The sequence below is a fragment of the Chenopodium album genome, chromosome 21 (genome assembly GCF_948465745.1).
Source record: "Chenopodium album chromosome 21, dcCheAlbu1.1, whole genome shotgun sequence".
NCBI classification, from domain to species: Eukaryota; Viridiplantae; Streptophyta; class Magnoliopsida; order Caryophyllales; family Amaranthaceae; genus Chenopodium; species Chenopodium album.
This window is the reverse complement of record NC_137854.1, coordinates 3,715,852-3,743,283: the sequence shown is the minus strand read 5'-3', so window position 1 is coordinate 3,743,283 and position 27,432 is coordinate 3,715,852. Positions and strand designations below refer to the sequence as shown.

The following is a 27,432-nucleotide window of genomic DNA, read 5'->3' as shown; positions in this document are numbered from 1 at the left end:
TAGATGTCATCTCATATTTTCATATGAAATTTTGGCATTGAGATTTAGGGCTGCCTTTTAACAATTCCTCAAAGGTGTTTGTAAAGGATCTTAGAGAAAAAAAACATTCAATTAATATAATATAATCACCATGTCTTCTAGTACTTATTTGTTAATACTGACATACTGTTGCTGATTTGTTTATAGAAATCCTGCCAAAACTAGACTTTACTAAATTTTACTGTATTTATTTATTTTTAAAGTTAATCTGCTTTTCCATAACCCATAAGCCATAGATCACATGGGCAAACAGACATTCAGTTAGTTATTTCAATCTTTTTAATTTGTAAACTCTGAAGCATCCACTTTTTGAACAAAACCCAGGATTTAGGAAAAGTGTTTGGCTACTCTAAAATATTAAAATGACACTTGATGTTTTACTCCTAGCAGATCAACTGTCAAAATTTGAGACTGGTTTTTTTTATTTATACTGACTTGTACTCTCTCCGTCACTCTAAGATTGCGGACTTGCAGTATTTTCCTTCTTGGTTTGTCATTTTAGGGTTGAACCATACCACAGTATACACAGTGATAAACTTCATGCATTGTGAATTGTGATCATTACTAGTGAGTGATCTCAGTTTTGAGCAATTAGCCTAAGACATCATCATCATTACCTTTGACTAATGTTGAAATGGTCTAAACCTTTTGTGTTTTGTCAACTTAACAAGCGAATATGCAAGTCACTAAGGCCAAACGACCAATTATCTAATGGCAAACACAACTTCTAAGCTATATTTAAAATATACATTAAGTAATTTAAGGATGGCTTTTTCATTGAAAGATACCTACTTTTCTTCTCAATGGAAATAAAAAGTGTAAAGTCTAATAATATAATTTCATCCTACAACCAGGTGCAATTACGCGTGGGTGCAGGATTGACATTAGAGTCTTAAACTCAGAAAACTTACAGATCAATCTAGGTATAAATTAGTTTTTTTCATCAGTTGCTCCCATATGAAACAATTTCATCATAGTTAGGACTGATGCGCTCACCTTCTGATTGTTAACATCAGTATATGAGTACAGTTAGATCAAAAGCTGCAAAAGGCTAGAAATTCAGCAGAGGAAGTTATATGCATATATTTACCCAACTTCCCTTCTGCTGATATCAATAGCTCGGTATTGTATCTACACTTCAGTGTTCCCACCATTACTTCGACCAGGGGAAAATTCCATATGGTTAATCCTAGAAGCACTCATTGACAATTCTGCAAGTTTTCTATTTGATGCAAAGCCCCTACTTGATTTCCTCTCGGTTTTCCTTTTCCTAGACCGCTTCTTGATTTCCTCTTCCTTCTCATCAACAAATGACAGGAATGTCTGAACACGAGAAGACTTTGAGCTAGATGAACTCGGGCCAATGGCCGCTTCTTCCTCAGGAGTGTAATGGCGGAGGTACTGCTTCACGATAAGGGCAAAATACACGATCAAGGCAAGTACACAAGCTATGCCACAGATAAGGAAAAGGCCCCAGAAGCTTTTCAGCTCAAGCCTGTCTACTTCAAGTTTTGTGTCCTGTGAGCTGCAAGCTTTTCTTCTAAGCCATTTGTCATGAATCCTCTGTAAGTCACCATTCTCCGAGAGCTTCAGTAAGGCCGTTGACATGTCGACTGCCAAAGGAGAGTCTTGGGGAAATGCCTGGGGAGTAAGAATTGAAAGTTATATATAGGCAATTCTGGACACATATCTGGGAACATGAATAAGGCATGCAGAAGCTGACAAGCTAGTCGAGATGATAATTGTGAATTTGTGATAGTATCAAACATTATAGGTTTAGCATATAGGCTTTGTCTGCCACATATTTAGGATTACTAGCAGTTAATTGTTAGTGTAGTTAGCATACTTTATTGGGTACATCAGCAGAGTTATGACAAGCATATAGCATTAGCATATCCTCAACACTCAAAAGTTTATCGAAAGAAATACTTACAAATCCCCAGCCATTTTTGGTGAATTCTTGACCAACAATAGTGAATTCACACCTAGATGAAAGGAAGAGCTCCATGTATGCTCTCTCATCAACAACTGCAGCAACCCCGCCTTTTCTGGGACCCTTTCTCAGGGCTTCAGCAAACTCATCCTCGGAATTAAGAGGGACAAGAAGGGACATAGGAACATGGAGCTGCTCGTTCAAATAATTTACAGCAAAGGAACCTGCTTGGTATCCTATAGGTTCTCTGCTTTCTATCAAATTATTTATTCCTTTGACATGTGAAGTAAGTTGCTGCACTGTTAGCATAGAGGTCAGACTCGCTGTATAACTAGAATTGATAATCAAAACTACGAACAGCCATATAATAAGCACAAGCCGGCCCAGTGTGCTCACAGTATTCTCTCCTGTAAAAGATTCAAAAGTATAAATCATCAAAATCATTATCACTACACTCATTGTTAGGCATAAACCACATAACTGCTTTAAAGTCTCACTTACTATGAGCAAAGAACCATGTTGAACAGCTGAACCTGTAAAAGCATAATCATGATTCATGAACTAGTATTAAATAACATCTAAACCAAACAAGTAAATTAAGGCTAGTAAAGAAGTGAACATCACTTGCCATAACATTGTTGCAACTTGCTTTTTGGGTGGACCCCGGAATTCGTCATTAAACTTATGCTCGAGAATCCAAATTACAGCCCCCACAATGATGAAAGATGCACCAGTAACAAACCACATCATTGGAGTAAAAGGTCTCAAGAAAGCCCAGGCATGAGATTCCTCGGTGCTAACAGGGGCTACAACAACTAGACCTGACTCAATGAATGGTTGTGTAAAATCTGCATTCCTTGTTCTGTCAGTAGTAATTGAAACATCACCAACAACGGCATCAAATACCTGAAAAGGCAAAGGAAAGGTGTATATCAGCATGTAGTACATCCCATGCTTTAGTAACAAAAGGTTAAAAGACATAAAACATTCTATTCTTACCCCTGCTCTAATTTTCACAACAAGCTCATTGATGTTTGGATGATTTTTCCCATTTCCAAAGGGGATCAACCTATAAGGAACTGCATATGGAAGCAAATTAGCAGCAGATACGAACACATCGATGCAGTAGCCTGAGAATGAATCTGTGCTGTCTGAATATGAAATGAATTCACGGTAGTCTATACGCCTTGGAACTCCAATTCTTAGCTGATTACCATTATTGGGGAAAACCCAACCACGAGGCTTCTCTATGGACTGACCTGGCCAAATCACCACGGACAGCTTTTGACTTGAGCTGGATTGGTTAGGTGTTTCAGAGAGTAGAGATTCTGGAGGCTTAAGTGACAAACCCGAAAAATTGGACCAGTATCCTATAGTACTGTGACCTGTACCGACCACATTGATTATATCAAAGGCGGGATTGATCAAGTTCCTATCTGAGTCATATTGTATGCGACCTGTTAACCCATTCAATTTGACCTGCCATATGTTGGAGACCAAGAGACCTCCACCATCAAAGGTGCTCATTGCATCAAGGTGCAAGTTTTGGTCATTCAGCTGCCTTAATAGAGAGTTATTCGAGAATGATACGTTTCCTCCTTGATCAAAGTAAGCATTTAATGCATGAGCAAGGATCCAAACAGTATCATAGGCATAAAGACCATAACTATTTAACCCAAATGAATCACTTCCATTTTCTCTCCTAACCAAATGTGTCCACCGAGACACAAAATTTCTCTTGAGCTTCGAACTGGGAGTGTGCACACGAAGGGTAAGTAGCCCTTGGACATTGCTAAGTTCACTTGGAGAAAGAGGTGAATCTGTATCTATAATATCGCTGAGCCAATTTGTAGCAATCCAAACATAGCCTTTTTCCAACATACGAAGAGAGCGAGCAACCTCAAGCACCTCTAGGCCATAGTTATTGTAAGTATGAAGAACAAGGATCCTAGATTCTTGTAAGGACACCTCAAACAAAACATTCTTTACGTCCTCTAAGTTAAAGTCAGGGCTCATAGGTGCTTTATAGCTTATAGAACATCGCCTCTCAGCCAACTTATCACCTAAAGCAGCAATCCCATTCCTCCCATAATCATCATCAGTGTAAATAGCAGTCACTTCCCGCCATCCATAGTGGCTTAAAATGTCGGCTATTGCAGCCATTTGGAAAAGATCATTTTGGGTTGTTCGAACCAAGAAAGGATACTCGAGTGAATTAAGGGTTGGGTCTGAGGCGGCAAAGGAGAGCAAAGGGACTTGAAGTCCCTTTGCAACCTGAGATACTACATGAGCTATCACAGATGATTGAGGACCTATAATTGCCACTACACCACTATCTATAATGGTCATTGCTGAAACAATATAAACAACAACAAATATACAATTCCAATCAAAATCAATGCTTGTAAAATGCAAACAATTTTAATTTGCAACAAAAACAGTAATTTAACTGGATTTTTAGTAAATTACCCTCAACAGCTCCAAGAAATCCACTGTGTTTGCTATCATGCATTGTGATGTTGAGCTTTGTTCCCTGAAGAACTTGAGGGGAGGAATTTACATCATCTATAGCTGCTTGAATTGCAACTTTTGCAACCTTACCAATTGTGGAATTATATGAAATTATTGCACCAATGTTGACAATTTCAGGTCTTGCAGAAGGATTTGTATCAACCCCATTTGCAGAAAATTGCCCATTTTCCAATATTAATAATCTAAATAACATCAAGAATCCAAGCACCCTAAAAATCATGGTGGATTAGCAAAAAATCTACCCACCTTTCTGCACAATACATATAAATAGAATAATAAATAGACAATTATATAAAATCACTAAACCCCATAAAAACCCAGTTTTTATTTGCAGCAATAAAAGAAAAGTTTATTAAATCTGAGAAATGATAGCAGAGAAGCACATGGTTTAGAATACCCAGCAAACTGAGTAAATGCATAAAGTTCAAATTTTTATTTAATTTTCAAGGGATAAAGTTCATATTATAAGACAGGAAGAATAAACAACTCATGCAAGCATTTATTAATTCAATTACTTCAAAATTAAACCAGATGCATGTTTCCTAATTATAACCTTTTCATAAAACTTTTTTTTTTTTGGAATACTTTTCAATAACTTTTTTTAAAAAAATAAAAATACTGAACCTTCAAAGAAGTGTTAGATACATTACCATAAATAGCAAGTAGCTAGATTTGAGATATTTATGGATCAAAGCTTCATAAAATTTCAGAAAATGTAATTATATTTAGTATTTAATATCAGGAGGAAATATGAAAAGGAGAGGAAAGGCTAAAATAAAATAAAATCCTCTAAAAGGAAAATAAGGAGGAAGAGTTCATGCAAGACAATTATGTGTGAATATAATTCAAATACTGTAGAAAGTGTCTTTACTTGGTCTAGTCCAGAAGGTATCATTTCATTCATTTGACAGTAAACTCAAAGTGTAAAAAGAGAGTGAAAGTGTGTTGTTGAATTGTAATGTAGGCCACACAACTTAAGAAATGTGGATACAAATTTGACATGACATGAAAGAGAGAGCAAGCATGAAGTAAGAGATTATGATATAAAGCTATAAGAGCTACAAGGACATTATTCCACTTTCAAAAATCTAAATATAAAATAAATAACGAAATTCTTTATAATTATACGAAACTTGGAACATAATAAGCCGATTATGAAACACCAAGCAAAGCTTGGTGAAGTTGGTGGGGAACTCACCTTGTGATTTTGAGGTCGTGAGTTCGAGCCCCAGTGCCCCACCAACTACATTTGTTTGGGAGTTGAAAAATCCTCTTACCTCCCCCCTTCACTCTCAAGCCTTGACCTGAGCTGGCTTAACTCGTGAGAGGTGTTGATTTAATTAGTAGGATCCTTCATCTTACCAAAAGTAAAATAAGCCGATTATAAAATACTTCGTACAATATAACTATAAAACTTCGGACCATAGCACCAGAAGTTGGCAATTCTTTACAGTAATAATTTGAGCCATCAGATAGAAAAATTGATAATAGCAATACAATCAAGAAGAAAGAAAAAGAAATATCATTTGTTGTTTGTACTAATGTGGATAGTTGATAACTAAGGTAGGTGCATTTTGCATTTTTACCACATGTTTTTGATGTAACAGAACTTGGAAGTTAAACAAACACTATATGCCTGTGATAATGCTCTACAGAAAATTATTTTCCAATCAAATATTGTTAAAAAGACAAAAAAAAAATATAAAAGCATTACATCATCTATTAAAATTTAAAAGTGCACTCGTTAAAAGAGGAAAGAATAAGATAAGAAAATTGTCTCCCATGTCAAGTGTCAACTTCCTGAATAACCCCACCTTCCAAAACATAATGGACTCTCCCATGCCATATTACAGTACTCAATGTCAACTTCTGGAATAGCACCTCTTAGGAAGAAATTGGACTTTAATGACAAACATTATTATGATTTCAAGAATCTTTTTTAGGATATTTTTTAATCTAGATAAAATAAGTTTAAATAATGATTAATAATTCAATGAAACTATCAAGTTTCATATTATTATGATTATGCAAATTCAAATAAAAATGATATTTTTATAATACGTTAACGTTTAATGTGTGACGGGCTCTCTAATTAATTAGGCGAGCTTCCGTTTCATTATTTCACATATATCTTATTTAATCCATATTTCTTCCGTTTCATTATCCATGTTTCCACAAATAAGAGTCCACATATACTTAACAAATGAGCCGAATTTTCACTGAAAGAAGGCAATAATGCAAAGAAAGTAAAAAAGAAAACATTAATAATGATTTTTTAAGTTAAAAAAAGTGAGAAAAAAAAAAAAAAGGAGAAAGTTGTAACTACCACAACTACCAAGTGTTGCACTGTTGCCTATTATGAAGAGTAAAGTTGACTCCACTTGTACTAGCAAGGGGACACTCATTTTCATATATTAGATCACCCCACAATATATGGTGTGTATGTAATATATATTCCCACTTTTAATTTTTGATTTTTGATAGGTGAGAAGTGAGAACACTTGTCATATTTGGAAAATCTATGAGGCAATCACAATTTCTTGCCTTTTGTAGGACATTTTGTATTAAGTACTTGTCTCATATATTCAAACTTCTAAGTTCTTAAAACAATTTCCTCCAAAATCTAAATATAATCCCATAACTACACCCATCTTTCTAACACATGCCCTCTTTGTCCTTGAAACGCAAATAGGAATGGCAAAACTATATTAAAGTTGGATAAAACTTGAAGAAAAAGAGTAAAATAGATTGAAATTAACATACCAATTTGGTCGCCATATGTGAGTCGGATGTAATACATCATACACCTGCAAGTACAAAGAAAAGAACAATAAGTTCGTATTATACAAAATCCATAATGCACTGTACTAAGAAAATAAGAGTTATTAAAAAAAAAAAAAAAAACCTTAATTCAAGAGGTTTCAAAAAAAAAAAAATTAATTCAAGATGACCGTGCATAACTGGCCAATTGATTGACCCAATACAACTCCAAATCACTCAAACACATAAACAAACTAGCCCAACATGTCACTGAATCATTCATTCACTACTCGAACACCCTATCCAATTATTAAAACTATCTTTTTGTTGATTTGAAGCTATTGAAACAATGAAGAAATATCAACACCCTTGAAATGTATCATAAAATTTACTAAGCCCTTTTTTTTTCCAAACTTCAAAGTTGTTCAATAGTAGTTGGGCTTTACCCCAATAGTAGTTGGGCATAAGCCCAAGAAGAAGCCCAAAAAACAAACAATCACGGCCCAAACCCATAAACCACAATTCTCCAATTCTTCTTTCCTTTCCCAAGAAACCAAAAACCCCTCTTTCTCTCTAACTCACTTTCTCTCTCCTCTTTCTCTCTCTATCTTCAACAATGGCGGCAGCAAAAGCAAAAGACCTCGTAAGAAAACCAGTAATGGCGACAGTCCGACTAACAATCCCGGCAGGAAACGCCAAACCCGGTCCCCCTGTCGGAGCAATCCTAGGTCAACTGAAGCTAAATCTAATGGCGTTTTGCAAGGATTTCAATGCTCGTACTCAAAAGTACAAACCCGAAGCTCCAATGGCTGTCTCCCTGATCGCATACAAGGATCAAACATTCGATTACGTCATCAAATCTCCGAAAGTTTCATGGTTTCTGAAACAAGCTGCTGGTGTTGAATCTGCTAGTGGTCGACCTGGACATGTCGTCGCTTCTTCGGTGAGTTTGAAGCATGTTTATGAAATTGCTGCTATTAAGAAGGATGATCCTGGTTGTCAACATTTGTCGATTGAAAGTATTTCTAGGTCTATTATTGGTTCTGCTAAATCTATGGGGATTAATGTTGTTAAAGAATTGGATTGAAATTTGGGGGTTTAGGGTTAGGGTTTTTGATTTTTGTGGTATTGTTGTTGATCATTTGAATTTTGTATTTTGTTAGGATTATTACAGTATTACATGCTTGTTTGTTTGGTGTAATGTGGCCGAAATTACTCTATATATTTCAATAATCTTGATATTTTGTTCATTTTGGGTGTGATTGGAACTTTTGATTGGGTTGATGTAAGGCTGATAGATTATCAAATGAATGTGTAAACAGCTCGGATTTTGCGAAAAAAAATGTGTGAGAAATGAGAAACCTCAAATTTAAACCATTAATGGGTTTGATTAGCTTGGAAATGGTGGACTTACACATTCATTTCTGATGATAATGGTGCATCCTTTTAGTCAACCTCCCATAGTTTTGTTTTTTTCTTTTGGTGTTCCACACTGGGCTAATCCGGATTCGGATCAGTTCTGGGTGGTTAGGTTCCAATCCTCTCCGAATTGTTGTTGCGGGGGATCGAACACTGGTTCTCCTTGCCAAGTGTAGTTTCAATTACCACTACACCAACACTTAATTGGTAGTCAACCTCCCATAGTCATAGTCCCATATGTAGCGGAAACCAACATTTGGACCCTTAAACATTTCCTTGAGTGTTCGGGAACATACAAGTGTGTTGTAGACTTGTGGTAGTTTGGTACCAAAGTTAGATCCCTTCTGTGAAGAAATCTCTGGCAATGTCGAGTTTCGAGTGCCAATGGAGATTATTTAGGAGCAAGTTTTCTAGTGATAGACGAACCCATCCACCTGCTACTTCAATTGGGGTGACTGCTGAGATTTATGTTCATTCTGAGACAGGGTTACTAATTCAAAACTTACTATCAAATTTCGTCGATGTATGGAACTGTCTTGGATAAAATTTTCACTTTCTTAGCAAATAATTAGTGTACTCGAACTTTTTCTGGTGAACTGAGATCCATTTAGTGAGCATGCTCCAAACTTATGTTCCTGGAGTTTTTTTCGTGAATATAATTAAGTTATGGAGTATTGCAGAAAGGAGGTTCCAATGCCAAAATTAGCATGTAAACTTCACGAAATTGGGAATTGTTAAGGGTAACAAGGGAGATATTAAACAATAACATTGACTAATGCTTGAATTTGTCATATAAATTAACTCAATGCAAGTAATGTTTTACAAAACCCTGAGATTTTTGGCATCAACCAAAGAAAAATAAGCTGGGGAGTCTTGCTCTCGAGTCCACTGATTCCCTAAGCTTAGAATGATTCACAGCTATCGACTTATTTATATATACTGAGCTAAATGATAGAACAGTAATTTCCAAACCATGAGTCGAAGCTTTTTTCATGTTGATCAAAGTCGAGGACTCGAGGTCAAGTCCTTTGAGCTTTCCAGAAACTCTGTTTCAGAGTATTCAAAATCTCTTAAATTTCCCAATTGCAGGTTCAAAAGGAAGGGTGATGCTGGTTTGTGTGATGGAACATGGAAGTGGTCTCCTCCCTCATATTAGATAGTCAGCACATAGACGAATTTAGGCAACAAGCTGGGACAAGTTTCCACCGTCCATGTTGCATTCATAGCATATATGCTACTAATGAAGTAGTCGTATACAAATAATTTACTACTTCCACAAAACATATTTCAAACATGTCAGTCAATAAAGGTCACAAATTTAATGTAAATAATCTTGCCATATGTCAATTTTCTTCTGGTTTATTCATCAAATAATACAGTAATATCAACATCACGTTGTTTTCATCCAAATTGTACAGTTTATATCTTTAAATCTAGAATGTTCAACTCCTTTTTATGGATTATATTCTTGAATTGAAGGTTCTTAGCTTCTTACCCCCACTCCTTAAATTAGGGCTATTCTTTTCTAACGATGATAAAAACAAAACATCAAGATTATGGAGTACATTGATTGATTTTTGTTTTTTGTTGCTAACCTTAATTTTTGTGTGAGTAAATAATTTCGAGTACGCGAGCCTCATTCCTCTATGAGTTTGTTTCTATGATCTTTGTTTGTTATTCTACTATTAATTATTACAGTACGACACTTCAATCAATACAATACTCTTTGCTTGGCTTGCTAGAATTTAACACTGCTAAGACATTATGTTATTTTACACTATTCAAAGACATAAATTTCGTGTAAGCTTGATTCATTTTTTCCACTACATGCTTCTTAATGCGATATAATATGTTTTTCTTTTGTTACAACCACTCTATACCAAGTACTGTAGTATTTATTGCAGTTGGTAAGAGTTATGCTTAATGACCTTCGGGTTTGATTCCTCGTAGTTGTGGCTCCTAAGGTGAGCATTTCCTTATTATCTTCCCCTCATTCTCCAAGACCCAAATTTACATAACTAGACTAGTTGACACGTGAAAGATTGCGATTTAGTATGGTCGTTCCCCTTGCCCCTCAAATCAAACCAAACCAAACAATCCCCCCTCCCAATAGAAAAATGGAATAAATAAATAGAAATTTGCATGACTTCTTACAAAAATAGGATGTTAAAATATTTCAAGTATTGTAGTTGCAAATTTCACATGAGGTTTTGCTGTTCTTAAAAGCCAATAGATGACGGCTGTTGACATGTTGGAAACTTTGGAATAGCTTGCCTCATGTTGATATTGCAACTTTCTTACCCTTCTCCTAACAGTAATTATAATAAATTTCCCTGTCAAAAAAAAATTAAAATAAAAATAATAATTTAGTTTCAAGCAACCTTTAATCTCTCTTTTTTTTTCTTTTTTTATTTTTTATTTTTTGTGAATTCGTGAGAAATTAGTAAACATAATAAACATAATTGACTTTTTAATAAATTTAACCATTCTTTAAGGAGTGCCATTTTACTCTAACTACAAATATGAGATATTTTCCTCATTTGTGTCCTGGCATATTGCAATCATTTTTTTTCATTAATTATAAATTCATGCAAAATCTTATAGAGCATTTATATCATATTCTTGATTTTTTCTCTTCCCTAAATATAAATATTTTAAAATAAAAATCTTTGTAACACTGTTCCAAATTAAATTACAACCTTTGATAAAGACCGTGTACCAATCCTACATACATACGCCAAAAAGGTTTTTGTTTGACTTACCTATCATTTGCCTGTAATCACATTTCCAACAATTCCATTCATTAGAAATACAAACCCCAAAAATCCTAATCCCTTCAATTTCATTACCCTATCCCAAATTATCATCAACTCAAATTAAAATCTCTAAATTTGGTTTTATTTAATTTGATTTTCCCAGAAAAATCCACAATTCAAAACCACTGAATTCTTATCTGGGTAGTTCCATAAACCTTTAAATTCAGAAAAAGCTGGGATTTTTTTGAGAGAGAAAACAATATGGGGTTTAGGAAGAATGAAAATGAAGCAGGATCAAGCTCAAATTCAATTCCAATTGCAAGAGAAGATACCCCACTTTTAGGTAAATCAAAGCAATCTTCTGGGTTCAAAACTTTAGCAAACATTTTTATTGCTGTTGTAGGATCTGGTGTTCTGGGTTTACCTTATACTTTCATGAAAGCGGGTTGGTTGTTTGGTATGATTACCCTCTTTTCAATTGCTCTTTTAACTTATTATTGTATGATGTTATTGGTTTGTACTAGAAGAAAGCTTGAATCTGTTAATGAATACTCGAAAATCAATTCGTTTGGTGATCTGGGTTTTGCTGTTTGTGGATCAGTTGGGAAATTATGTGTTGATTTTATGATAATTTTATCACAAGCTGGGTTTTGTGTTAGTTATATGATATTTATTTCGAATACTTTTGCACATTTGTTCAATAGTACTGCTTCTCAGGCTCATAGTTATCTGGGTCTTACCCCTCAAAAATGGTATATTTGGGGTTGTCTTCCTTTGCAATTAGGGTTAAATTCAATTCCAACATTGACCCATTTAGCCCCTTTGAGTATTTTTGCTGATGTTGTGCAACTTGGAGCAATGGGTGTTGTGATGGGGAAAGATGCAGTTATTATTGCTAATAACAAGCCTGTTGTTCAGGCATTTGGAGGGTGGAATGTGTTCTTCTATTGTGTTGGTGTTTGTACTTATTCATTTGAAGGGATTGGAATGGTTTTGCCCTTGGAAAGCGAGGCGAGGAATAAGAAGAACTATGGATTGGTGTTGGGTTTGGCAACAGGAATGATTTCCATCTTGTATGCTATATTTGGTGTAATGGGTTATCTTGCTTTCGGGAACGAAACAAGGGATATAATCACCACAAACATTGGAACCGGGTTTTTGAGCACTTTGGTGCAACTAGGATTGTGTATTAACCTTTTCTTCTCATGCCCATTGATGATGAACCCAGTTTATGAGGTGTTGGATAGAAGGCTAAGTCAAGGGAGCTATACCTTGTGGTCTAGGTGGTTGGTGATTTTCTTGGTGGCTTTGATTGCCTTATTTGTGCCCAATTTCACCGATTTCTTGTCACTTGTTGGAAGCAGTGTGTGTGTTGCGTTGGGTTTTGTTTTCCCTGCTCTCTTCCACTTCATTGTTTTCAAGGATGAGGCAGGTTTGGGAAAGCTGATCTTGGATGGAGCCATTGTTGTCATAGGCATTATTCTTGGTGTCTCTGGTACTATGATTTCTCTGAGGGAGATTTTCGGTACCAAAGCTTGATTTTTGCAAAAACTGCTGTATGGTTTAGCAACATTAGTCAATTGTTTACTTGAGTACTCGTGTCAGGCGTTCGTGTTCAAGTGTAGGACTTGGCTAAATTATGGAAAGAAAAACCATTGTTCATGTGTACAATGAAGTGTCACAAGTGTCTATAACCTTGTCAGAGTGTCGATGGTGTGATAGCACAGAGTCAAGTAGCTATGGTTGGTCGGAGTGTCAAGGATATGGCATAACACAAGTACTTGAGGTGTTATGATCACCACAATTCTGTATCATAAGTGTGTATAATCCTAGATTTGGTATGATAAAGTGTTTAATGTGATCATTTTTTGTATGATCAATCATGATATATGTGCAAAAACTTCAAATTGTCTGATAATGATAATAATCAAATTGCATTTCCTTTCAGTGAGAAATTTCATGCTTATTTCCTTCCTTTACTTGCATTGCTTGTATAACTTGGTCACTCTGGTCATTATTGGTGGGTTTCACAAAATGGTACTTGGTACTCCGTAGAAGATATCACGATAGTACTCCATATGAGATTTGTCAGTTTACTTCGTTCATTCTGCGAATTTGCTTCGTTCATTCTGCGAAAGCAGCAGCGTCGTCTGCATGATTGTTTTTCTGTTTTGAGCATTAATGACAACCAAATTCCAGCTTTCATTGTTTGTTTTCGTGAAGATGTAGTTTTCACATCCTCGCCTTTTCTGCACTTTACCATGTTATGCAACGTTGATTGTTTGCCTCCCTCGCCGTCGGGTTTTGGCTTTAGCCTTTAAGTTCACGCACTAAGTAATCTAGCTCGCTAGTTGCGGACTTTAAGTTGTTTTTCTCATCCCTTTATTAAAAGCCACTTGATTTCCATGAAAATGACTGCAAAGAAAACGTTATTAAGTAGCTGGATGGACTTCGCCTTTGATTAGAAACGGGCAACTTACGTCTAGACAATCGCCAAATAAATAAATAACGTCTAGATTCATCTTAAATCCATCTATTTTCTGATTATTGGACATTTTCTGCGTTGGAAGTTTGTAACATTCAGATAACAAGGAACTTTCCTCATTTCCTGGTAGTAACATTATAAAATGCTTTAAACATGCCAAAAGTACCACTTTCTAATCCAAAAAGTTCTACTATCTCCGGTCCAAATTACTCGCAACTTTATTCCAAAGTTAATAAAGTTGCGAGTAATTTGAACCAAATGTAGTAATTAATTTCAATAATAGTACGAGTAAAATAGAACTAACGTAGTAGTCATCATTTTTTGAGAAGAATGTAGTCATCATTTTATGTTTGCTCCGTATTAATTAATCTATTTGTATTACAGTAAATAAAATATTTTGTTGTCATGGTGACGTCATAGTCATCTTCGGATAAGACTTCCAGGCATTTGTACTTCATATATGGGGAGGAAAATGAGGAAACAAATTGATAAGGAGTGCACTAATGCATGCGTAATTTGTATAACTTTAATATGGAGTGGGTTTCTATATTTTAATCATCCAATTCACCGTCATGTTTGGTAATGACATTATGCGTGTATGCCCCTAATTATGTTAATTTTGTACTAACCACTTTGTTTACAAATTACAAGTGTATGGTATTAGCAAACAAGTAGCACACTTATGACACTATATTATTATATTATTACTATAACTATGTTGATCAATTATACGAAGTGCATTAAATTGTCCATTTACTTTATAAAACAATTACTGCATCCGTTAATTATTTTGTGCTACAAATGAATATTTTATGTCTTCACAAATAATACCCCTTTGTTGCACATAATAATTAATGGAGGTAATATATAGCTTATACGGAGTATAAAACAATATATAGACTGATAGATTGGTGTGTGCAATATCACATCATTGCATCAACATGAAATTATACTGATAGTATCTTGTGCGTAGTTTGTATGCCTCAAATACAAGTAGTTCTGAATCTTCTGATTTTAGTTTGTGGTTGTCTAGGTTACACAATTAGTATTATGTGCACCATGGTGCACCTTGAAATAGGTGCACCACGAGTCCACGACTATACTTTTGAACATTTAGTAAAAAAAATTGAACATTTTACAAAAAATGAACATTTAGTAAAAACAATATGAACACGTCACAAAAATTAAACATAAACATGCAATTTTTATGTTCATATTTTATCAAGAAATGTTCATTTTGTATACATTAAATGTTCAGTTTATTTTACAAAACTACTGAATTATTACGAGTCAGTTCAAAATTTGTCTGACTCGTAATAATTCAAAATTTGCGATTGTTCAGATTTTTTTAGTAAATGTTCAAAATTTGTTATAGTTCATATTTTTTTTACTAAAAGTTCAAAATTATAGGCGCGGTGCATTGTAATTGTTCAGATTTTTTTACTAAATGTTCAAAATTTGTGATGTTCAGATTGTTTAACTAAATGTTCAAAATTCTTGATTGTTCAGATTTCTTTTACTAAATGTTCAAAAGTATAGGCATGATGCATTGCAATTATTGTTCAGATTTTTTAACTGAATGTTCAAAAGTATAGGCATGATGCATTGCAATTATTGTTCAGATTTTTTAACTAAATGTTCAAAATTTGCGATGTTCGGATGTTTTTACTACATGTTCAAAATTTGCAATTGTTCAGTTTTTTTTACTAATTGTTCAAAAATATAGGCGTGGTGCACCTATTTCTAGGTGCACCATGGTGCATCTTAAAATTTGCCTAGGTTACAATTTTAAGAGTTTGAATTTCAACATCCAACTTGAAGTCCGAAGTCCAAGCTGCCCAACTTATGAGGGCCATTTTACATAGGCCCAATATTCTAGTTTAGGTTCTACTTTTTTTTTTTTTTTTTTTTTTTTTTTTTTTTTGGGGGGGGGGGGAGCAATATTCTAGTTTAGGCCCCAAAGTGTCACTAGTGAGATTTGATCCCACAACCTCTTATTTGTAACATACAAAGTAGTTTAGGTTCTACTTGGATACTTGCATGAAAGAATACAATAATCATCTATCAATACGTACCTATATACGATAATACGAGTACTATCGTAAAATTATTTGGAGGGAATTTTACCTCACAAATTCCATTTTATTTTATTTATTTAAAAATTTTCCCGTAACTTCATCATTTATTATTATGATTTACGGAGTTATATTTCTAGAAACTTCTATAATTCAATTACATACTAATAATTTTAAAATTCAAGCATAACTCAAAGATTATTTACAGAGTAGTTTACTAAAGTAGGGTAATTTGATTATGTTAACTTGTTAAGGGTCTAATTCTTTTCTTTAAAAGGAGAAAAAAACATTCGAAAAAGTTAAATGAGGTTTTGCTGTGATGACAAAGAATTGTCTTAAGTTTAAAACCCCCTCCTCTATTTATAAATCGATATTAGTATCTTTTATGTCTCATTTAGTATTTTAGATCAGGGGAAAAAAATCATAGAATCTGAATGCAGCAGGCATAACTAACTCATACCCAAATCATATTCGACTTGAAGACTAACTGCTAACGTAGCTCAAATTTATTCACTTCCGTAATCGACAGAGTAGTCATTGTAACATAATGATACATATTGAACCATAACCTCTCACGGTTCAGCTAACTCAGCTTTACAGGTCAACGCTTAAAAGTAGATGAGAAGATAAGAAATTCCCCTACTTTCAAGCATATGTAATTGATGGAGTTTTTAATAGCCTCAAAGTTACAAAATGAGTTTCCCACCATCTTTAACCATCTTTTTTTTTTTTTTTTTTTGACAATCTTCTTTAACCATCTTTACCAAACAAGATTGGGTTAAGTAATCACTTTGACATGACCCGACCCGAGTGAACTAACTTGATTGTCACCTCACTTGAAAAGTCACAATACCGAAACTAAGACTCACAAAGTCGTAAACCAAACGAAGCCTTACTGAAAAGGCGCACAAACTCATATCCTTGGAGGGTAAAGTTGTTAAATGGTCCACAAACCATGATCCAATCCCACTACAAATTTATTAAAAAAAATAGGACCATTGATTTTGATCTCTCTCTAAAATATCAATAATAAGGTGAGAAAGATATAAGAAAGAAAAAGAAAAAGAGAGAAAAGTGGAAGAAGTCTTGAAATTGAAGGCCACATATAATTACAGCAAACCCAAAATCTCTCCTTTCTCTTTCTCTCTCCTCCCCAATTCATCTGAAAAATACCCATTTCATCTCATCAACAAAGCTAGCTTTTTGAATCATACCCAGATCAAATCGACCCCCAAAATCATAAATTTCGCCCACAAAATTCAAAATCAAATTCAATTCAAACTCATATAATCAATTTGAATAATGTCGTGTTCATCATCTTCTGGGTCAGAGGAAGATGAGGAGGAGTTCGATTCATATAGAAAAGGAGGTTATCATGCGGTGAGAGTTGGTGATTCCTTTAATGGCGGACGTTACATTGCTCAGAGAAAATTGGGGTGGGGTCAATTTTCTACTGTTTGGCTTGCTTATGACACTCGGAATTCCGTATGTTTCTTCTTCTTCTTCATATTGATCTGTTCATTTTCATTAATAATTTAATTTTTAATTTTGATTTACCATCTATGTATTTTGGGAATTTTGCTGAAATTTGTCTGTATTGGATCATAATTTTGTGGACCCATGATTTAGGTTTTATGAATTATTGTTGGGGTTTGTTTATATTGGTATTTGTTGGATGAATTAGTGAAATGACTTGTCTTTATCTTGCTTAGATTGCAATTATTTAGTGGTTTACCTACCAATGATAGTTATGATCCTTAATTATTTGTAATTGGGTGTCCTACCTTTGGGCTGTAGGGTATATTGAGTATTGAAGATCACATCTCCATGTAATCCATGGAAGAAAGGGCAAAATGAGTACTTTTTGTAATATATTGATTTTATCCTTACTATTGCTAAAAATGGCCCCTTTTTGAGATAGTATAGCATTGTAATTTGGCAAAGCAATGTTGTCATTGGATATGGAATCATGGATCGTTAGCGTTGTGCAAGGTGGGAATTGTAAGCTTTTAAGTAGTTGATGTAAATATAGTTGATGGGAATTGTAAGCAATGTTGTCATTGGATATGGAATCATAGTGTTATAGTGTATGTTGACAGCTCGTTTGGTAGATAGTTATAAATAAAGGTGATGGGAATAAATAGATATGTAACTTGGCAATCAAATTAACATTTTAATTTTCACAGTATAAATGTTTCCAATTTTACTCCAAATGATGATGGATGGTAATAAAATTTTGGGGTGCACTATTATCATCATGGGAATGGACTTTGATTTCTGATGCAAACTTATATTCATTCCCTTTACCATCAATTATTACCATGTGCCAAGCAAATCTTAACGTAATACTCTTTAAAAGCGTAGATACTCCGATGGCTTTCATAACTTGTTTACTTAATCTATGTTTCCTCATATTTAACTTCAAGAAAAAATCTTTTGTTTGAGATGTAATCCCATTAATCTTGTTGATTTTTTTTACTCTTTGCAAGCTACCATTTCATGGCTTCATTGATAACAAATAATTTAGCATATGTTATGTTTAACAAATAATTCATTACTTACTCAAAGCTTGATGAATGAGAACAAATATACTAGGAATGGTATCATTCTCATTGTTGTAATGCAAAGGAGTCTAACTTAAATCGTTGTCTATATAAAGTACAGAGTTTAAAGTCTGCTAAAAGTATGAGTGAATCTTGAAGTTTTATTTTTGGTAGATTAATGAGCTATAACATTGCAAATTTTAATGGTACATAATTGCAGATATTGCTTCTTAATTAGTTTATTTTTAGCTTGGTAAGCCCCAGAAATTGTCCTAGTTGAGCAATTAAAATCATTTCATCCTATTGTACCTATGTACTCTTCTAAAGTGACACTTGCTGTATATATGTGAATTAGAGAGAGTACATAAATTTGAACAAGATAGAAAATATGGAACTTTGTAATTTTGTTGTCTTTGAACTGAATGATAAAATTTTATAACTACATTGGTGTAATATTTCCACATGTCCTCTAACCATGTTTTAGCTAAAGAAAAACATTGCAGTCATTTGAGGCCTTCCAACCTGCTAAGGAACTGTACTGTTGGATATTAGTGATAATGTGATATTGTCAATCAATAAGAAAAGTTTCATATTGATATTTTCTTTCGCTTGAGTTTTTACTCTGTATGCGTGTGTGGCTATATGTTTATCAGTTTATGTACAAAGGATTATCGAACCAACTTCCAAATTTCATGAAGTATGGTGTAAATAAAAAATAAATAAATAAAAAGAAAGAAACAATTACAATCTCTCTGCCTTTTGTCACTTACTATTATACATGAACCAGAGATAAGAAGCCACTGAGTTACTTGGTTGTATTCCCATCCCTCCTGGTGAAACTAGTTTAGATTTCAAATCTAATTATCAGGTGGCGAGTTTTCCCCATTCCTTTTATAGTCAAACTGAAAGCACATCTATCCAAATGTCTTGAGTAAGTTCCCCCCTTAATCTTTTACAGTCAAAATGAACAAGAAAGTGTATCTTTTGTCTGTTTAAAACAGCTCAAAAGGCAGAAAGTTTGTAGAACAGTTCTTACTGCTTTGAAATCTTGAAAGCTTTTTTGATAGAATTAAAATCTCTTGAAAACCTTGAATTTGAGCCTTTTTTTTCTTCTTTGTTCTTTTACTTTCTTTACTTGTTCTGCGCTTCTTGATGGTTGTAATGTCCATTGTTGTTATTTATTTAATTTTTAAAAATCAATTTATGGTGCCTGTGCTTGTATCAGGGTTTTGTGGCTTTGAAGATTCAGAAAAGTGCGATGCAGTTTGCTCAGGCTGCTCTTCATGAAATTGAAGTCCTTTCAGCAATTGCTGATGGAGACCAGACTCATTCCAAGTATGTTGTTCGATTGATCGATCACTTCAAGCATTCAGGCCCTAATGGGCAGCATCTATGCATGGTTCTTGAGTTTCTTGGGGATAGTTTGCTCCGCTTAATTAGATACAATCATCACAAAGGTATGGATTTGGACAAAGTTAGGGAAATCTGTAAATGTGTTTTGATGGGCTTGGATTATTTGCATCGGGAATGTAATATAATCCACACAGACTTAAAGCCAGAAAATATTCTTCTTGTCTCTCCCATTGATCCTTCTAAAGATCCAGTAAAGTCTGGATTTACCCCAATTCTTGAGAAACCTGAAGGAGGAAACCAAAATGGTGGAGGAGCATCAATGAGTTTGATCGAGAAAAAGCTTAAGAGGAGGGCAAAGATGGCAGTGGCCAGGATATCTGAGAGAAGGGCCTCCATGGGTATGCAACAACAGCGCCCAAAACCTCAAAGATCACTAGAAGGGATTGATTTGAAGTGCAAAGTTGTAGACTTTGGAAATGCTTGTTGGGCTGATCGACAGTTCATGGAAGAAATACAAACAAGGCAGTATAGAGCTCCTGAAGTTATTATCCGATCAGGCTATACCGCATCTGCTGACATGTGGTCATTTGCTTGTACAGCTTTTGAGCTTGCTACAGGAGACATGTTGTTTACTCCTAAGGGTGGACAAGGATTTACAGATGATGAGGTAGAAATTTTTTGTCATCAATCAAGTTCTCCATAGTTCATGAGCTCTGTCTAAATAAATATTATAGTAGTTGCTAGTGTGTGTGCTAAAGTGGTGAGTTGTTGATGGTGATCTTATTAAAAGTAAGATTAGCCACACATCATTCTTGGTGAAATGAGATCATGTTACATAAATTGATTTCTGTTCTCATTGTGTTGTTAGTCTCCCTCTTCTTTTGATTAAGGCATGCACTTATGTTGATAGTAACTTCTTTAGCCTGGTGGGGGGTGCCTATATGCTAAGAAACGGAGGGAGTATTACCTAGTTTAATTGTGTTAAATTAGTGTACCCTTCACTGACATATTTAGTGCCTGACATACCTTTTATCTCTTACGGACTATTAATTCAGTCTGCTGCTCTGTTTTTTGCTCTCTCTTGTAAATTTGGATTGTTTTTCTCGCATCGTTTTTGTCCAGTGATTTTATGTAGCCGTATTCACTTCTGAAACGAAGTTATTAATTTACTTAAAGAATATTTATCTTTGATAAAATCTTGATTACTTTTTGCGTGTGTTATAGGATCATCTTGCCCTGATGATGGAACTCCTGGGAAAGATGCCTAAGAAGGTGAGCTAGCATCTCAAATTTTCTTCCTTTTATGGTTCCCAATTAGGCTGCTGACCTGTAATCTGTTAATGTTTGCTTGTGCAGATAGCCAGTGGAGGAGCGCGTTCTAAAGATTTTTTTGATAGATATGGGGATCTTAAGAGGATCAGAAGACTCAAATACTGGTCGCTTGATCGGTTGCTTGTTGATAAGTATAAATTCTCAGAAGAAGATGCTCGTGACTTTGCTGATTTTCTGTGCCCCATATTTGATTTTGCTCCTGAGAAACGGCCCTCTGCACAACAGTGCCTGCAACACCCTTGGCTTAATCCGAAACTGACTTCTAACGATAATTCTAATGATAAAAAATTAGCTGTTGGGATGAAGAGCCTTCAAATATAGATAGCTAATGAAGAAAAGACCACATTTACTGATTTACATGTTATCTGCAAAGTTCATCTCTCTTCTTGCTTCCTGCACAGTGAAGAAATTACCCCACGATTTGATTTTGGTTTTTTGCCTTAGCTACAATAAGGTTACAAGAATTTCTATAACCCCTCATTCCCCCCTCTAGAGGGTTATATATTTCTCATTATACCTGATGTAATATATAATGATTGACATTTTTTGGTAATGATGTAATGTTATAGCGAGAATTTTGGTCGAAGTTTGTTAATTAGTTTGAAAGGGTGTAAATCTGGGTTTTTTCTATGGAAAATGCTGTTCTCTCATTGTGTACTTGCTGTTTGATTTCTTGTGTAACCCTTTCACAATTTCAGTTTTTTTATTGTTCGCCTTTCTCTGAGCAGGCCACGGAAGAAAAAATTATCCGGATTCCATTGTTCGTCTTTCTTTGAGCATGCCACGGTATAACTAGTCAATAAATACTCTGTAGGAACTAGGATAATTTTCTCTTAAAATTGAATCTTAATATATGAAAATATAAATATAAATTATAAAGCTCTGTTGTTTGTTGGCATGTTATTGTTGTTGATGTCAAAATTAATATAGTACGTAAGTACGGAGTAGTCTTTAAGTTGTTCGGGGTTTCATGTAGCTTAGTTTTCATGAAGTTGGCTGAGGGCTTACGAGCAATAAATTTCGATTAAGGCATCCGACTGAAAAAGCTTGGGTATAACGGTCAAAACGTTCCACTATATCGATTCATGGATAACAATGTAAAATCCTAAAGATACAAAACCTAAAAAATAAAGAGATAAAACTCACAACAATGATATGTTTAGTTGATTACCACATTAATACCAAACAACTAGACTAGTAAGAGTCAATTTTCGTTTGAAATGGACATGTAAATAGATTTGATGGGAAAATTATTATGGCAATAGTGGATAAAGTGAGCAAGTGAGAAAAGTAGGTATATGGTATATCTAGAACAATTTGCTAAAGTTATCAAATTCTGCTTTTGCATACATACGTAAAGCTTGTTAATAAAAGCATATCTACCTCGTAAATTTCATCATTCAAATGCATAGATATTTTATTTATTTATTTTTTTTTTAATTTGGGAAACCAAAGAATTTTCTTTTTCCTTTTAATTTTAATTTGGAGCTTCCTCAATCAGTTAATGTAGGGATTATGTCATTGAATCTTCTCCAAAGTCCAAATTTCTTTTCATTACAGAATAAAAGTTTTCGTCAAGCTTGGTTTTTTACAGAAGTGTTTTAAGTTGCGCCTTTAAACCCTTCTCAAAGAACTGTTTGTCGAGCAATGAGTAGAAGAATGGTGCTGCAGCCTGCAGAAGCTCATCCTTGCTGCCTAGCTAGAAATAGAGGCAAGCTGCGAAAGTTACTGAACTTGATCAAACACGCCCGTGTCATTATGGGCACATCTGCGTTGCACCACATATGGAAGTTGCACGGTTTTTGTTTCCTATTTTACAACTTGCGTACTGTTGCTTGTGATGACTATTGGAGTATTGGTTAATCCAAGATACTCATGCTATAAGAGGGAATAATTAGGCGATCAATAAGGTGTTCTCGAGGCTTGACATCAAGAAAAGTCAATTTGTGCTAAGATGTAACTCTACTAGGAGAGGGTTTTTGAGACGGATAAGAGTTCATTGTATCACTTCTTTTCGTAACTACAATTGAATTCATTTCCATTATCATCATTTATTACCTCCTAATCCATTTCTTTTTGTGAAGAGCGGGGGAAGGGGGTGGAGGGGTTTTGTTTTTTAGTACACAAATGTCATAATGAAAATTTTAGCAGCCTATTGTACTATTGTCATCTAACATAAATATGAATGTACAAAACATCATTACCTCAACACTTTTGACAAGGCTCCTAATCTCGTTAAGGTCGTCAAGGGGTCACATACTCAAATGTACACAATCTTACCTATGAAATTATAATTTTGAGCAAACAATCTCTTTTGACCATATTATTACTAATGCAAACTTTTAATAAACACAAGATTATCTTACTTTTGAGATCAAATTCTTATAATATTTCTCGATTTACTTCTCAAGATAGTCCTAAAAATACAAGTTCCTCGTTAGCTTGATTGAGGATTGGAGGCTAGGTCTGGTTTGATGAGAGTAGCAAAATAATTTTGTGATTGCTCGTTCTAAAAGCATTTTAGAGTTTTCTCAGCAAACTCGATGATAAACCAAAAAGAATGTGGATATAGAATGTTGCCATGCTGAAAGGAAGCAGAGTAAAACAGTATATAATCAATGAAACTCAACAATTAGAATAAGGTGGCAAAAGGCTAGCTGCAAAAAAATAACTCTGCTGATAATTCTGTTTCACCAAATTCTCAGAATCTCAGATATAGAAATTTTTCTGCCAATATGCATTAATAGCTCCAACAACACTATGACAGTCATTAAGCTACGACAAAAAATGAAAACACAATACTTGGAGAAAGAAGTTGAATCGTTCATTAAATCATTATCAGAAGATCATACATATAAGTGTCTTGTACATCTACACCTACATCTACAAAGTGAAAGCAAGTATTGAGTGCAGCAGCAAAAGCACTACACATTATTGCGAAATCTATTCTATATCACACATCGATATGAGAATCTGAACAGTAAAGATATACATTGTTGTCAACAATCCATAAAATGCAACAGCAAGCAACAGATACAAAAATACAAGTAAATAAGATCCTTTCTACAAGAAGACCATGATGAAATTCTACCTGAGCTGGGAGCTTCATCATTAAGACTGCACAGCTTTGTCTTGATTAAGGCACTGAGAAACTTTGAAATCCTGGCATTTCCATGTTGGTGCAACCTCCATTGGAGTTACATTTTCAGCAGGAGTCTCCAATGACAGCAAAGATACATGACGAGCAGTTGATTTATCAGTTCTACCCCTACTTAACAATGAGTTTGTCAGAATCAGATCTTCTTTAGGGTTTGACTGATCCTTAGAGCTACATAAGCTTAGAGGCAACTTTTTTTGCTTGATTCTACCTCTCTTTCTACCATTAGTACACACATCATCTAGTGGTGTAAAGGTTTTCACCTTGGATTGACTCGATTCCGCCTCACCACTATCCACCTCCATCTCGTCAGGCTTCGTAAATTTTGACACCTTATTATCTAATTTGACAGTAAAAGGCTCTTCGTTTGACCCTTCACAGTCCATACCTCCCTCTATAACATCCCCATTGCAAGCTGAAGGCAATTTAGCATTTTCATCCCTTGCAATTGTACCATTAGCAACGCCACTCTTCTCACTGGGTGGAGAGACTTTCAGCTTCTTGTGCTTATGACTCTTAGAATCCGACCCTGGAGAGTTTCTATTGATTCTCGGGGAGCTGTTTATAGCCCGATGCAGTTTCCTAGCCAGCTCTTCATCTGTCCCACAGCTCTCAACTGGTTGGTGCTTTTTGTACAAGAGCTGAACAGGAACATGCTTCTTGAGCTTATTCTTCTTATGGTGTTTATCCTTGCTGCTTGTCTCTTCAGATATAGATGCAACTTTATCCAGGGCACTCTTAGCAGCAGCTACTGCCTTTGCAGCAATGGCAGCCTTTTCCTCAGCAACAGCTCGTGCAGCTTCAGCTGCCTTAGCTGCAGCAGCAGCAGCGGAACCTGCAGCCTCTGCTATCTCCTCAGGAGACATATTAGATCCATTCTTATATGATTTCAATAGATTATTCAGACGAACATCAAATTCACTCAGAGGGCTTGCACTAAATGATGGACTTGGGGTAGGGCTTGGGATAGGGCTCGGGTTATTTTCTTGCGAGCATTGAGAATTACTCTCCGAACAACTCTGTTTTTTCAACCCCGCTAACAACCTCTTTCGAGGAGGTAGACGGACATCGGCATCTAAATGATTCGTATCACACTCATTGACATCCATGTGAATACAATTCCTCTCTCGTTCAGCAATCTCTAAATACCGAAAACACGAATTTTCCACATGATGAAACAACTGCTACAACTACATTCATGCTATGATAACAGCAATAAGACCACCCTTTTACAAATCAATTCAACACAAAACCCTCCTGTACATCTGAATTCACCAAAACAAAAAAAACCCAACATGCCAAAAATTAATAAGCAGAATGATAATCACTCAGAATTCAGGATCTAAATCTAATTAACTACAACCCATCAAACATAAACATAATTATCAAACAATTTCCGAAGTTCATCAAATTCAAATGAAGGGTTTATTGTTAATCAATCAATGCAATAATCTCACACACAAAAATCAACCGAGGCCATATAATAAAATCAACATATATTAAATTTAAAAAAAAATGCTAATCATCAAAATAAACAGCTTAATAGATTAAATTACATGAAATTAAAATGTGAAGTAGAATTTGAATACATGTGATCGAAAGAGCAAAAAGCCAGATAAGAATTGTGATCAATAAAACAAAGGTGAGGAAGATTTACCTGATCTTAAAAAGTTGAAAAATAAGGAAGAGTTGAAATTAGGGTTTGGGGAAGAGAGAGAAAGATGACAAATCCAATTGTAGGGAGAAGGTGATGGTGGAGAAAAAATGGAAGATCTTATGTATGGACACAAGGTACTTGTATTAGGAATTTCTCTTTTATGGTATTGGTTCTAATTCTAATTATTGTAATAAAACCCCCAAAATATTAATACAAGTATTATTTTTTTTAAAAAAAATACTACGTATTAAATTAGTTTAATACTAGTATATACTTGTATTAATGAAAATAGTACATACTTACCCGTCAAAAAAAAAAGGAAAAGAAAAGAAAATACTTCGTATTATATTATTTTTTTTCTATACTTGTATTACAATGTTAAATATTTTATTTTTGTTGTATGAATGTGTGATGAAACATGTAATGTTTTTTTTTTTTTGACGGGAGATGAAACATGTAATGTTAGCCCTTGTTTGCACACCTAATAACAAATGTGCCATTTTTTCATTTTAACTAGTGTTTAGGCCCGGGCGATGCCCGAGTAATTTCATAAGATTAATTATTAATATACATTTTGAATTATGACTCAATTTTTTTGTAATTAAAATTTTAATTCATATTATCATTCGCTATATTAATATTTTGTAATATGAAGATAACATCAAAGTATTGTATAGTTTGGTGGTAAGACATAAGGTTGCGGGAATATAAGGTTGCATGTTCGAATCTTGGTTAGAACATTTTTTAATTATAAGTGTATGGTTGTGGCAAGTGGGTAATGTGGCATAATTTGAATGTGATTAGCTAACATGGCGTTGATGTGGCATATTGAGAATTTAATTGGATGACGTGGCGTAATAAAGGGGACTACGTGGCACATAACTTTCTTATGAACGCTTATTAATAGATATCTATAGATCTATAGATATAGATTGTAAGTTTAATATTTCTTTTCTTTTTTTTTTTTGGGAACTTTGGGTATTATGAAATTATGGATAATATTGAACGATAACACATACAATTGTACAGTTTTAGTAGGTAAAGTGTTATACGAAGTAGTCATCATTTCAGTGTGTGGGGCGAGATAACCTATGCATGCACAATTTACATATCAAACTAATTATAAAAGCATAGTCTTTCACATTGAAAGTGTAAATCATATTTCACAATAGAACACATAATCATGGATTTACAATATCAACTACTCTTTATGTATCTGAATAAACGCATTAGTTTGACTTTTGCATTATATTCATTTTTTACTTTGATTTGATTCTAAACCGTTATTACAAAGACAAATACTATTTTCTTATATGCTATTTATTTGCTATTTTTTCCAACTCTTTCAATTGAATATCTTATTATGTCCCTTTTTATATCGTATGAATCCT

At 34.5% G+C, this 27,432-nt stretch overlaps 3 protein-coding genes and 2 pseudogenes across 7 annotated transcripts; 3 read left to right on the top strand and 2 right to left on the bottom strand.

The window, feature by feature from the left end:
• Nucleotides 1-776: 776 nt before the first annotated feature.
• Nucleotides 777-7,585, bottom strand: LOC145600224 (glutamate receptor 3.6-like). Of its 5 annotated transcripts, XM_081656133.1 has the most exons (9): nt 7,410-7,585; nt 7,268-7,311; nt 5,703-5,861; nt 4,442-4,754; nt 2,972-4,323; nt 2,601-2,878; nt 2,474-2,505; nt 1,973-2,379; nt 777-1,680 (listed from the first exon to the last, which is right to left on the bottom strand). In XM_081656133.1, the coding sequence occupies exons 4-9, from the start codon at nt 4,722-4,724 to the stop codon at nt 1,171-1,173; spliced, it is 2,862 nt and encodes a 953-aa protein (XP_081512259.1). In that variant the 5' UTR covers nt 4,725-4,754; nt 5,703-5,861; nt 7,268-7,311; nt 7,410-7,585; the 3' UTR covers nt 777-1,170. The 5 variants fall into 5 exon arrangements, with proteins under 5 accessions (XP_081512259.1, XP_081512261.1, XP_081512257.1 ...); XM_081656135.1 differs by lacking the exons at nt 5,703-5,861; nt 7,268-7,311; nt 7,410-7,585 and adding an exon at nt 5,376-5,505; XM_081656131.1 differs by lacking the exons at nt 5,703-5,861; nt 7,268-7,311; nt 7,410-7,585 and adding an exon at nt 5,155-5,363.
• Nucleotides 7,586-7,835: 250 nt separating this feature from the next.
• On the top strand, nt 7,836-8,514 carry LOC145600225 (uncharacterized; annotated as a pseudogene).
• Nucleotides 8,515-11,441: 2,927 nt separating this feature from the next.
• LOC145602359 (amino acid transporter AVT3C pseudogene) lies at nt 11,442-13,394 on the top strand (annotated as a pseudogene).
• A 3,648-nt stretch (nt 13,395-17,042) lies between these two features.
• Nucleotides 17,043-21,884, top strand: LOC145601708 (uncharacterized). Its single transcript, XM_081657769.1, has 4 exons — nt 17,043-17,484; nt 19,768-20,562; nt 21,120-21,167; nt 21,252-21,884. Exons 1-4 carry the CDS (start codon nt 17,302-17,304, stop codon nt 21,546-21,548), a joined length of 1,323 nt encoding a protein of 440 aa, XP_081513895.1. The 5' UTR covers nt 17,043-17,301; the 3' UTR covers nt 21,549-21,884.
• A 2,145-nt stretch (nt 21,885-24,029) lies between these two features.
• On the bottom strand, nt 24,030-26,194 carry LOC145601606 (uncharacterized). Its single transcript, XM_081657654.1, has 2 exons — nt 26,042-26,194; nt 24,030-25,649 (listed from the first exon to the last, which is right to left on the bottom strand). Exon 2 carries the CDS (start codon nt 25,491-25,493, stop codon nt 24,339-24,341), a length of 1,155 nt encoding a protein of 384 aa, XP_081513780.1. The 5' UTR covers nt 25,494-25,649; nt 26,042-26,194; the 3' UTR covers nt 24,030-24,338.
• Nucleotides 26,195-27,432: the final 1,238 nt, after the last annotated feature.

Coding starts and splice junctions, on each gene's coding strand:
- LOC145600224 (XM_081656133.1), bottom strand. CDS start 4,724: ATGATTTTTAGGGTGCTTGGATTCTTGATGTTATTTAGATTATTAATA. Junction 2,380..2,473: donor AACATGGTTCTTTGCTCATA/GTAAGTGAGACT, acceptor AATCTTTTACAG/GAGAGAATACTGTGAGCACA. Junction 1,681..1,972: donor CCAAAAATGGCTGGGGATTT/GTAAGTATTTCT, acceptor CTTACTCCCCAG/GCATTTCCCCAAGACTCTCC.
- LOC145601708 (XM_081657769.1), top strand. CDS start 17,302: ATGTCGTGTTCATCATCTTCTGGGTCAGAGGAAGATGAGGAGGAGTTC. Junction 17,485..19,767: donor CTTATGACACTCGGAATTCC/GTATGTTTCTTC, acceptor TGCTTGTATCAG/GGTTTTGTGGCTTTGAAGAT. Junction 21,168..21,251: donor TGGGAAAGATGCCTAAGAAG/GTGAGCTAGCAT, acceptor TTGCTTGTGCAG/ATAGCCAGTGGAGGAGCGCG.
- LOC145601606 (XM_081657654.1), bottom strand. CDS start 25,493: ATGGATGTCAATGAGTGTGATACGAATCATTTAGATGCCGATGTCCGT.